Consider the following 13,375-nt stretch of genomic DNA (forward strand, 5'->3'; position numbering starts at 1 on the left):
CACACTGCCAAATAATTAATATTTAAGTGAAGTGTTTTCTAAATTTTTTAAAGTTCTAAATTAAAGCAATTATTTGAAAACAAAGTAAATAAAATATTTATATTGGAAATAAATAATTTTGAAAATTTGAAATTTCTAGTTGCAACAGATTAAAGATGTTTTGCTTTTAATTTAATAATTTTTATTTAATTGGGTGCTTTAAACTTTATTCCATTAAATTTTTAACATTTTGACTGTTTAATAATTAAATAAAATAATTTTAATTTACCAAACTAAATAAATTGCTTTTGTTTTATTTTTAGTGCAAGATTAGAAGTAGATAATAAACAATTGAATACAAATTTCACTGAAGAAAAATCTAAAGAAGACAAAAACAATGCAATAATAACAAATAATGATATAAGTTCTACTTTTGGAGAAGATTTAGAAATGTCAAGTGAGGAATTACAAATTGTAAGATTATAAGACATGGTTCTAAATATAATATATACACTATAATATATATAATATATTATCTTGAAATTCATTTCAATGTTTTGAGTTACTGATTAAAACAAACTGCTCATTTTTAAAAAAATAGATTTTGAATCAAGAATGCCTTCAATGTGTTCATGTTTTATGATTGCAACTTGTCAGATATCTGAGAAATCTTTACATGATTAAATTCAGAAAATTAAAAAAAAAAAGAAAAAACTTAAGTATGATTCTGCAAAACTGTATTTAAGAGTTTCAATTGATCAAATTGTTTTTTCTAGAAAGGGAATGAAAATATAATAATTAGAAGGAACAAGGTTTATTGAAATGACAAATATTTGAAATTATGTAGTTAAACATCCTGAATTTTTTTCTGTTTTTATTATATGAGGTTGTATTAACACAATGAAAAATTATACTTTCTGTATTCATTATTGTTGGGCAACTTATCTATTTACAATATCTATTATCTTTTTTTCATTGAGCATTTTATAATAAAAAATGCTTTGTGATTCTAGCAAACAGTATTATTTTGTTGAGTGAAATCTAGCTCTTGTTATTGCTGACAATGACTCTACATCGTACGCATGAGCATTTTCACTTGACATTATCACTGAATATTGATTTTCCATCTGTTGTCAGTCTAAAAGGTTTTTGTATTTAAGCAATGAAGTCATTTTGGCACATAATCCAATAAATTTTATCCAAAACTTAGATAATAGTCCAAAATAGTCCAAAAATCCAATAAAATTAAAGTAGTGTTAATACCATATTTTACTTTTATTCACAAACTTCATGTTTTCAAGTTGTCTATCAGTAGTATCTTTAATATATATAGGGTGCTTGAAATGTTTGTTTGTTTTGAAATTGTTTTTTATGCTTTAATATAATCCTTTCTAAGACTAATGCATTTCTAGACCAAGTGCTGTTGGACATTTGCCTCTTATGAAGGATATAAAAAAGGAAGATATCTGTTTTATGGGCTCTGATAGAACATTATCTCAGTTAATATTTGACAGGCATTATCTGGTCGCCTTTCTCGTTTGTCTTGACTGAAATATGAGTATGGTAACCTTTTGTCCACAGGATATAGTCTGATTTGTAGCAGATGGTCAGGCAGGGGCTTCTTTGTTCCATTGGGTAAGTTTCTTACTATTTCAAACAGAATTGCTAGCTATTACTCTGTGTGTTTGCAGTATTTTACATAGAGGTTTTCTTAATAAGACTATCAGTACATTATTTCTGACAATCAAACTGCCTTAAAGGAACTTGACTTATCAGGTTACTTTTGCACTGTCTGGGAGTGCTGTTTGTGTGTCAATGAACTGGTTACCTGCTATATAGTGTCTTACTCTTGTGGATGTGAGAAAATGAGGATTCTACTTTGAGTCCTAATGACATCCCTAGATTTTCTTCAGAGGTCTCCTTCCTGTCGTTTTTAAAGAAACTAGACTTCTGAAATAATTCTTTGTGGGCTGCTCAAGAGATCTTTTAGGTTAAGGTGCATTTAGCCCACTTTCACAACAACAATAAAACTAATGCATTGGTCTATTGGTGCTTCAGTGCTATTATAATCTCTTTATAAACTGATTTATTGAGGTCTGCAGGAAAGCTTTCTGCTATATCAATGACCTTTTCAGCTAATAAAAATTTTTTCCAGCCAGTAAATTTTTGCTTCTGGGAAAAAAGTTGGATGAAGGCATATCAGGTGAATAAGGAGCAAGTAACAACAATTGATGTAAGTTTATGAAGTTTTGCCATTACAATTGCAACTGTATGAGTTAGTGCATTGTCACAATGAAATAGCATCTTTGTCTTGGTTATGTGTAGTCTTTTTTTAAATAAATTTTTTTCTTTTGTGTTTGTAGATTAGTGTAATACTCTCCATTTATAGTTTGGCTCTTTGGAAGATAATTAATCATTACTATGCCTTTGGAATGCCAAGGATTTGTGTCATCCATGACTTTATAACGATAGGATTCATTTCTTTTTTAGTAGAAATGGGGATTAGCTGTACAGTATTTATATTGTTTGACTGCTTTATATCTCTGGTTTGTAGTAATTGATCACATTAGTTGTCATGAGTCCCATTAGAAAATTGAATGGATTCATTGTAAAATGCTTCAAACACTTTTTTAAATTTGATATTGAGTATATTTTGTTCCAGTATCAACAAATGCAGCACCGACCTTGTTGAAACCTTTGACATACTCAAATCTTGGGTTAGGACACTGCCCATTTAAATGATATACCCATAACCTGTGCAATTTTATTCATTCTAATTTGGTAATCTTGCAACACCATATTGTGGATTTTGTTGATACTTTTTAATTTATTTGTTGCTGATTGTCATCTACTCTGACGGCTACCTTCCAAGCTCCCTTTTCCATGTTTAAATAACGTTGTTAAATAGCAAAAATTTTTTTACTATTGAAAACAATGGAACAGATTTACCAAAAGATTTACCAGTCTATGTTAGTTTTAATTTTAGTTTAACATAACCTTATTGATGAAATATTTAATGATGGCATAATGCTCACTATTATTCATTATTTAAAAGACAGTCAGCACACGTAATTTGATTGGCGAACAAATAAAAATGACTTGACAGATGATTATAAAAGTTTGCATGCTCATACTAAAGATAAAGGATTTAAATGACAAAACAATGGAGTAATTGCAGCACCAATTCTAAATCAAGTTGCAAACTTGACTTAGAATTTATGCTGCAAATACAAGGTGTTTTGAAAAAGATCTACATTATTATAAAATTTCATTAAAAAAATGAAACAGTCTATCAAAATGAAGTTTGTGGTAAAAGAAAGATTAACTCAAAAAAATTTTTTACAGAAATTAATACAAAAGCTGAAGTTGTTTTGCATATATACAGTGAACCTCAACTTGTGCTCTTTTAGTTGCCCAAAGAATGTCCAATCAGTAGCTTATTTTCTGTCGGGTACTGTTTCAACAGAATGGTGCACCCATTGGCAGTTTTCTTACATAATTTGCTTGATACAATGTTTCCTGGATAATGGATTGGCTGTGGAGACTAACATTCTGGTCTCCTAGATCACCCAACATAACCCATTAACCCCTACTAGATTTTTTTTTGTAGGGTTATATGAAAGACACTGTGTACTGAACATTATTCATAATGTTACTATTTTGAAAGAAAGGATAATTTATCTCTTTGAATCTCCAATGTTACACAGGAAATGTTAAACAACACTTGGCAACAAATCAGTTATCGATTGAACATTTCTTTAGCAACTAAAGGAGCACATGTTAAGGTTTGCCAATTGTGGGCAATTTAGCTTTGGTTTTTGTATTAATTTTTTGCAAGAGAAAACTTTTTGAGTTAATCTTTCTTTTACTGCAAATGGCATTTTGTTAGACTGCTTTTTTTTTTTTTTAATGAAAATTTTATAACAACATACATCTTTTTCAAACACTCTGTATTTCAGTGTCTTTAATTGTTGTTTTGTTCTTTCAATTAAAAAAAAAATGCTTTAATTGAAATGATAATTTGTATGAAAATTCAATCTTTACAGCGTATAGTACATTCATTATCATTTGTCCTTTTACAGACTGATGAGAATGAATGATCATTTTAAATACTACATCAGCATAATTGGCAAGAACTTTTCAAACTACTGTATATTTTTTTTTCAATAATTAAAAATGATTAATATGCAAACATATATTAATTAAAATACAGAAAATTAAATATCTTTCAATTTTAAATAATGAAAAGTTCTATTTATCTTTAATTAATTTAATTGTTTTTTAAGTTTAAATGGTTTAACATAAGTATTTCTATAGCTAGTTTATGTCATTTTTATAGTAGGAAAAGGAAACTAAAAATGTATTGAATGACTTGTTAAATTAGACCAGTTAAATGTTTTAAATATTAGTCTAGTATTTAGGATGACTGGAGAAGTTTTCAAATTTGTGTGCCTTGTTTTTGAAATAAAATAATTATAATTTCTTTTCAAAATTCTTGTGATTGTCAATATCCTTTTTGATTTAGTTGTTTTAAATATTCATTATTCAGTAAATAAAAATATGATTTATTACAGTTTGAACAAGAAAACAGAAGGTTATATGAAGAAATGAACACACTAGTTGATGAAGTTAGGTAAGGAATTATTATTACATTATATATTTTTGATATTCTGATTTTAGTTTTATAATGTTTGACATTATTATAATGAAATCTGATATAAAATAATGAAAAATATTTTGAATCTATACAGTTATATAAAAACTACCTGCTACACTTGTATTACCAAATGATTTGAAATATTTTCTATCAGGCTATATTAAGGCCAATTAATAATAGATATAATTTTTTTCTTCCAGAATATTAAAACTTAATTTATTTCTAATTATTAAGTTTATCATGAAGTGGCATCTTAACCACCTAGTCTATCCAAATATTTAGCATTTATTTATTAATTAGCCATAATATAATTCAATAAATAATTCAGCAGATCGTTTGGTTTTGATTTATTTGTCTAAATGTTTTTTATGAAGTCTCATATATTATCTAATTTGATTGTGTACAAAAAAAATATATTTATTCTTCTGAAAGTATTTTTCATTTTTTATGCTTTTTTATTTTATACTTTCAAATTACTACAATTTATGTGGATTAAGATTACATATAGCAACACGTACAACAAGTAGCAGTAGGTGTTTCACCTATTGTATAAAGGAATATTTCTTAATGGAGACCTTTTGTGAGAAATGTATGATTTGTAAAAAACAATACACCAAAATGCTACTTCTTGTAACAGATCAGTCAAAATATTTGTCTTGTCTCCATTCATCTGATGAAGGTGTAAAGCTGAAACATGTAGTGAATTTTAATAAATGTTTCTAATGCTATTCAGAAGTCTTTTGGCAAAATTAAATATAGGAACCATTCATTCGGATATTCTTCATAATTTGTTAACTAAAAACAAAATAATTTTCTGTAGAGCTGCTTGGTTTGAGATTATCATTCTAATTTCAATTTGATAAGATTAATTAAATAATTAATCTTATCAAATTGAAATTAATTAATAATAGATTAAATAAAAAAAATTTCCATAAAAATTGCAATATGTCCTTGGTGTGATTTTTGATACCTTTGAATGTAGTTGACTATCTGTGTACGTTCAAAAGTCTTTGTGAATAAAATATCACAGTTAATTAAAATATATGGTATGCTAGGACCATTAACCACAATACATCGTGGTTAGTGGTCCTAGTGGTTAGTATTCCTGATACTTCAGTGGCTTACCAGGCTTCCCTCAGAGAAGACAGTTAGATGATTCATTGAAATAGAGGTCTGTACAATACCCCAAAGTCTTTTTAAGATTTAATAATTTTTAAGAAAATCTAAATCTAGAAATGATATCCTAATCCTAATCTTAATTTGACATTTTAACTATTGAAGATAAGAAAATTCCAAATTTAAAATTTTTAGAATAATAATAATTATGTACAAAAAAAAAAAACTTGTTTTAAACATTCAAATGAATACTGTAAGAACTGATTTTTTTTTAATGATCTGAACAAGAATAATACTAATGTTACTAATGTACAGTACTTCTTACATCATTTCTATGTGAATTATAGTTCCTTTCTTTGTTTGATGATGAATGTGAGTTGAAACTTTCTAAATCTGCAGCACCCAGTGATTGAGATCTATGGACTGCTTCAAAAATCCAAAAATTTTGTAGACCCATGCATAAGTTTGTGTATATGTATACAAACTGTATTTTCAAAAAAGAAAATTTGGTAGTTCTTTGAATATTGCATTTATAATAAATAACCACACCATGAAAAAAACCTTAAAATGCAGTAATGAAACAAAAGCTGTCATTTGATATATATTTCTCTTCTGAAGAAGGTGAATAAAAAATGACTAAGTGTTAGAAGAGTAAAAAGTATCACTGTGTTTTAAGGTTTTTTCATGGTTAAGAAAATTTAGTTTTATGTTTGAAAAACTCAACTCTATTTTAGTTTTTATTCTAGTAATGTCGTTTTAGGGTTTAAATGCATATTACTAGATAGTCTGCAAAATGTTCAGAAAGTATCTGTATAAGTGGTCTGTGGACCCAGTTTGGGAAATACTGTTCTAAATGATAGATAGAAATTGTTCAATGTTGTGGTACAAGTGATTAAAAAAAAGAATTGTAATTATTATCTTAAATGAGAATTAATTTGAAGGAAAATATAAATTTTATATTTAGAAGAAATGATGATATTTGATCAACTTATAATTTTTTTTTTTTAATTAACTTATAAAATTATGAAATTATTTTAATTATATGAAACTGATTATTTTAAATTATATAATTGTTATTTCAGACAAATAGAGGGAAAAGTTGTTGAAATATCTAGGCTTCAAGAAATATTTGCTGAAAAAGTACTATCACAGGTACAGTTTTTATTTTAAGTAAATAAGCAGTATGGTTTTGTTTTATATGGGTTGTATATCATCAGGTACGTTGTAAAATGAAATTCCATTTAACTTTGTGCTTCATCCAAAGTAGTCCCAGATGATAGCTGTTTAAACAACCATTTACAATTAACAGAAAAATATCTGATATTTCTGAATATACAGAGCAAAAATTTATTATTTTATTTTGAATACTCTTCTTGAGAAGAATACAGGCAAATTAGAGTATTTACCCCAGTGAGTAGTAGTCAATAGTACTCTGTTTCAAACATCATAAGCTAGAGAAACATGGTTTGCTGACATAAGAATCAGATTCAGTGGCTAATCTTTGAAGCATTTGATTACTAAAATATTAATCTGAGTGACTTTTTTTTTAAATAAATGAAATTTAACTTTTTGGTACAATATAACAGTTTAATAATTTTTGCTGATTATATGTTGTGTAGAGATGCAAACTAAAGCAAATTTATTAAGTTGGAGTTTCCTTTAGACCAGTTCTTTATCAAGAATAAATAAAATAATTAAACTCCTTGTTTATTGATTAATTTACTTAACAACTACAGTATCGTGCCAAATTATTAGTTTTATTGACTAAAATCATATTTTTTGTACTGTTTTCTTTTTTTCTTTTTTTTTTTTTTTTTTTTTTGATGAGACAATGTCTCGTCTATACAATCATTCTGCTGTCAATGGCCGCACACCTTATTGATATGAAGGAGTACATGTCAGGAGTTGCAACTTGTCACAGAGTATTTGGTGCCCAAATCATGCGCGCACAAAAAAAATCAGACTTGTAGGTAGTCAGGGGACCAAGAACCGGGTCAAACTAAAATACAAAATGGCAACTCTGTTTCTACAAACAGGTGTGAGTGCAAGATTTGCACATGGGTTGCTCGTTGGGAAGTTAAATGCAAATGTTGTGAAATCAAATTTTGACAAATGTGTGACACATGTTACGTGTGTATTCTCTTACTCTTGTCATTTCAATTTTTTTGTGTGTTGCTGATACCTCATTCGGATCCTTTTGACCCATTAAACCCGAAAATGCCATCGTTCAAACTTTGATGGCCTTGTGGCTGTGGCCAAGGCCATCAAAGTTTGAACGATTGTGCTCAAAACCAGTAATACCAAAGAAGATTGGAGAATGAGAACGAGATCCACTGTGAGCATCAAAGTGATCCCACTTACTGTATCCAAGAACAGGCCTGTGATAACGCAACCCATCGTAACCTCAGCGGCAATGAAGCCCACTATAATCTATGCCAGGACTGAGTACTGGTGTCGGTTTTTCCTCATTTTTCTCTTTTCCTTAGAAAACAGTGCACAGTCGAGCCCTGAATCTCCGAGACATAGTCTCGTCCCTAAAAATGGCCTTGCTGTTTTACTTGTTTTTTTTGTAATATTGTTTAAGGAATTAGTATTTTATCATGTTGTTATTCTCTGTTATATCAAAAACACTTTTAATAAATTTTTTTATATAGCAACACTGTAGATGTAAAAAAATTAGTTTTCTACGACAAAAAGGAAATTGATAAACATTCTTATTAAGGTATGGCAGCACAGCCCATTTAAGAGGAGAAAAATAAAAAAATGTATAGAGAGTATTCCTCATGATATAGAAGCATTATTGGCTGTTAAAGATGGTCATTCAAAATACTAATTTTTATTTTTCATTTTTTTAACTTCTGTTATATTCAAATTTTTATAAGCAAAAACTTAATCCCATGTCTTATGAAATAAAAAGTATTTAAAATATTAATGTTTATCATCAACAATTACATTTTTATTGAATTATTACATCAAAAACCAGTAAATCATTAATTTTTGCTTGGATCTAATAATTTGGCAAGATACTGTAGTTGTAAGGATGGAATTCAATCATTTAGCAAGTACAGTAGCTGTAGTCAAAAGTGTTGATGAACATGCATGATAATTTTCCATAATTTATTCTGTGATAAAAATATTGCAGTAATTATATATTTTTAAATAATAATTAAATATTTATTTCTTTAATATTAATTATTTTATTAATTTTAATTTAACTATATTGCTGTAAGAATTAGAAAAGTACTTATAATTGAGAATTAACATTATCTGAATCAACAAATTTTTTTTATCATCTTAATTTGATTTTTGAATAAAAACTTAAATATAAAATAATTTTAAACAATTGAATTATTTCATTATTTTTCTCTTTTATACTTTTTTACATTATTTCTATTTTTATAAAATTTTTGTCAATAAAAATATATACAATATATACACTCATGTCCAAAAAATAAGTATAATCATCCAATCCATTGATGGAGTCTGGGTTAAAATAATTTTTGTTACACTAGAATTTGGAGGGAGCTGGGAACTTGATACAGTCTGATGAACATTGTGGAAAGAGATTAGTTTGAAGGTGATATTATCATAGTACTATAATAGATGCTTAATGACTGCACTGAACTCCATTTTTTTAGAAGTTGTGTCATTACTGCAAGAAGGTACAGAGATGAGGTTTTTGAGTTGCACATGACACTTTTCTAATATGCTGGGAATACAGATTTAATTTTCTTAGATGATAATGACTGTATCGGTATATATATAAAGCTTCACTTGTTAATGACTTTCTTGATATTGAAGATATTTGTTGCATAGAATGGTGAGCAAGATCTCTAGATCTAAATCCGACAGAACATGTGGATGCTCTAGAAAGACAAGTTGCATTCTTTCAGTCTCTATTAAGGACATTCCAGGAATGTCCTGAATGTCAAAGATGCTGTTATTCAAGAATAGACTTTGCTTCTGACAAAGCTAATAAACAACATTATAACCAATAGACACCCACAACTGCTGTAAATAATCAGGCTATAATTTGGAGATATTAATTATAAATTATGAATGAATTTGACACTAGAGGGAACATTATAACCAGCATGAACTATCAGTATGCAGGTGGCAATCATATACTATATTATTTTGTGACAATTGCTTAGTATTTTTTGGTATTGCTTTTTGTTTGATGTAATTCAGATTAAAAATTTTGCTTTTTAATTGTTTTGTTAAGTAAAGAATACAATGTTCTGCTTTTATATTAAGTTTCATGCTATTCTGATCAGTAAGCTAAAGATGATGTAAGCCAAATTAATGATTATATTTATTTTTGAACATTAATATATATATACTAACTAGAGTATATATATCCCTAGTTATATATATTTTATCTCTGAAAATATTTCTGGCCATTTTTTTTGGTAACTGGACAGTGAACCCCCACATGGAGATGCCATTCCTCCAATTGATTGGGAGGAATGGCATCTCCATAAGGAGCTTTGAGAGGAATGTTGAAAACTAAATTTGGGGAAGGAACTTTGTAAGCAGAGTTTAAAATCTGCTACTCATTAGCACCCTTTCCCATTAACTCCACATCTGCGATTGTTGAGAATTTGGAGAACTGAGGGGTCACGAAGGGGAAGGAAGAGCTTGGTCAGGGGATAGAAAAGAGAAAGGTCACCACCTTTCAGACTGGACATTGAATTCATCTGTGCTTGTGATCGCCTTTCTTTTTGGTTCAATTGTTGTATTATTACAAATTGGTGCAGTCGACAGGATTTCAGTACATAGCTGTATTTATATAGTCTTGAAGTAGAATCATGCTTTTCAAATTCTTGGTTCAGAAGATTGAAGACTCTTACATTACCTCCCGATATCAACTAGAAGGGGAAGATGAATGGACGGAAGTCGATCAAGAATTTCAAAGAATCAAAAATCATCCGGCAATTTTGATCTCGTTGGTTTTTCAAACTGCTAGCCAAATGATGACGAATTATCAAACACTATCTATTTCATTATTGGAGACAGAAGGCGAGCTCTATCTTAAAACTTTAATATGACCAGTCACCTCGGACAGTTCGTGTGACTTAAAGTCGGATGTGTTGGTGCAAATGGTTCAGATGCAAAAGCTGTACATGAACCAACAAGCTGAGACGTTGAAGATTATGAACTCTTTTCGGCAAACCATCAAAAAAAGTCACTAAACTCATCTCGCAATATGATCAACATAGAAAAATATGATGGAAAATTGGAAGAAGCATATGCTTGGATGATCTCATACGAACACACGTGTGCATCTCACAATTGGATTACAGAAGAACAAAAGATCCGTAACCTTTGAAATTATTTGGAAGGAATTGTCGTGAATTGGTACAATTCTCGAGTATTAGATGGGGTTGGTGATAATTGCTGAGGAATGGAAAAACTCCTTTCTTAGTGTGTTCGGACAGAATCGGATCCAACTTTCCATATTGGCAGATATGTGGGAATATCGTGGTGGTTCACTATTAGAATATTATTTTGAAGAAAAGCAGTGTATCCAACTTGCATATCCGGATATTGGGGAACAAAGCTTTATCACCATGGTAGTGTGTGGACTACTGGTGGATATGCAAGCTATTCTTCTACAACACAATTTAAATGACAAAGAAAACTTACGTGTTGGATTGAGCAAATTGGTACCTACCAAACAATCGGTATCGAAGAAAATCAAAAGAAGGAATAATAATATTCATGGTAACCAACATTTCACCTCTATGAATGAAATTGATAATGGTCTCCCTTCCGGTAGTAACTGTTTGGATGAGAATCTGGAAAATAGGGAAGATGCAAAAAACGAGTAAGGAAGGGTTTATCGATCCCTCTGACAAAATCGGATCATTGTTTAGTCACGGATCATAACGATCCCCGAATTTTCTCAGTGGAAGTGAATAACGTGTATTGCTTGGTTTTTCTAGATCCAGGATTCACGGTCAACCTAATTAGTCCTAAACTGGTAGATAAATGCAAACTTGAATCCCATTCTATACCTACAGTCTTAAAATCATTTAATGGAGCACTTACTATATATAGGGAAGGTGTTTTGGCTACTATAAAGTTTAGAGACCGAACCCAACACATAGAAGCAATTATTGTTAAGGAAATGGACTACAATCTTTTGCTAGGGATTCACACATTGGGAAAACTTAACATCTGCTGGAATTTTGGTAAACAGGAAGTTTTATTAGTTAAAACAGACAGAATTATATTACAAAAAGAAGACATTTTGCGCCATTTTCCAGGCATCAATCAACCTGATTGATACCAGACTCCCTAAGTTCACCATCGATTTTAATATAGCAGATACAAAGGTGCTTAAATGTAAACGTTATCAGTTGTCTCGTGACAAATATCAGTGGTTAAGGACCAAAATAAAAGATCTGTTAGCACAAGGCATAATAGAAGAAATATCATCTCCTTACACTTCTCCTTGTGTTGTTCTTCCCAAAGGGAATGGAGATTATAGATTGGCTCACAACTATATGAAAATCAACGAAGTGACTAAAATATTCCTTATCCCTTTCCTTTAATAGACAATATCATCAATGGATTCGGAGGATGTAAATATTTTACAAAATTGGACTTAAAAGATGGATTTTGGCAGATTAGAATTAGTGAGGAGACTAGAAAGTATACGGCATTTGTCACCCCATTTGGACATTATCGGTATACTCGTTTGCCTCAAGGTTAGAAAAATTCTCTGGCATTATTTCAAAAAGTTATGAATAAGGTGCTGTGGGATCTCTTGGAAAATGAAAAAGTCTGGAATTATATCGACAATATAAGCACAGGGGCTGACAATGAAATAAGTAATGCGGAGCTCACTTATCAAGTATTAGAGAGGTTATACAACACAAACTTCGTTATAAACCTAAATAAATCAGAATTTAATGTGAATAAAATTAAATTATTGGGAAGAGTTATAGACAGTTTTAGCAAAACTACGGCAACAGAGTCAACCAAAAAGGTTTGTAATATGCCTCGGCCCCATGATCTTCACATGGTAAGGTGTTTCATGGGACTGACTGGACACTACCATTCCTTTATTCCAAATTATGCCGCTGTTGTTCGACCTTTAGATCAACTTAAACAGAAAGACATTCCCTTTGAGTGGACGAAACAATGTGAGCAAGCATATTAAGAATTGATTCAAAGAATTACTTCGAATCCTACATTACAAATGCCTGATTGGAGGCTGAACTTTGAGCTTTGTACCAATGCTTCCCATTATGGCAATGGCTCTACATTATATCAATGGGACACTGATGAGATTCAAGGAAGGCAACTACGAGTTATAGGATACCAATCATATACTTTTACATCAGTAGAGGTTAACTACAGCATAACTGAAAAGTAGTGCTTAGCCATGATCAAGGCGATTAAATATTTTCAAAGTTTCTTGGAGGGAAGGAAATTCACTATGCATACTGATCCCCAAGCGCTTACCTTTTTAATGGGATTAAAAGAACTGAAAGGAAGGTTAGGTCAGTGGCAAGTCTTTCTACAAACCTATATGATATGAAAATTAACCATTGCACTGGAAAAGAATTAACAGATGCAGATGCCATCTCCAGATTGTGTCCCCGTGTGAAA

General features: G+C 30.0%; 1 protein-coding gene across 1 annotated transcript in view; it reads left to right on the plus strand.

Moving 5' to 3' along the window:
* Nucleotides 1-13,375, plus strand: part of Syx18 (syntaxin 18) — a 54,130-nt gene that overhangs the window by 19,889 nt on the left and 20,866 nt on the right. Inside the window, exons 6-8 of the mRNA XM_067278183.1 lie at nt 303-453; nt 4,554-4,612; nt 6,835-6,904. Of these exons, the coding sequence (XP_067134284.1) occupies nt 303-453; nt 4,554-4,612; nt 6,835-6,904 (280 nt within the window). The remainder of the gene's footprint in view (nt 1-302; nt 454-4,553; nt 4,613-6,834; nt 6,905-13,375) is intronic.

The sequence above is a fragment of the Centruroides vittatus genome, unplaced genomic scaffold (genome assembly GCF_030686945.1).
Source record: "Centruroides vittatus isolate TY-2023 unplaced genomic scaffold, ASM3068694v2 contig_1168, whole genome shotgun sequence".
In the NCBI taxonomy this organism is placed as follows: Eukaryota; Metazoa; Arthropoda; class Arachnida; order Scorpiones; family Buthidae; genus Centruroides; species Centruroides vittatus.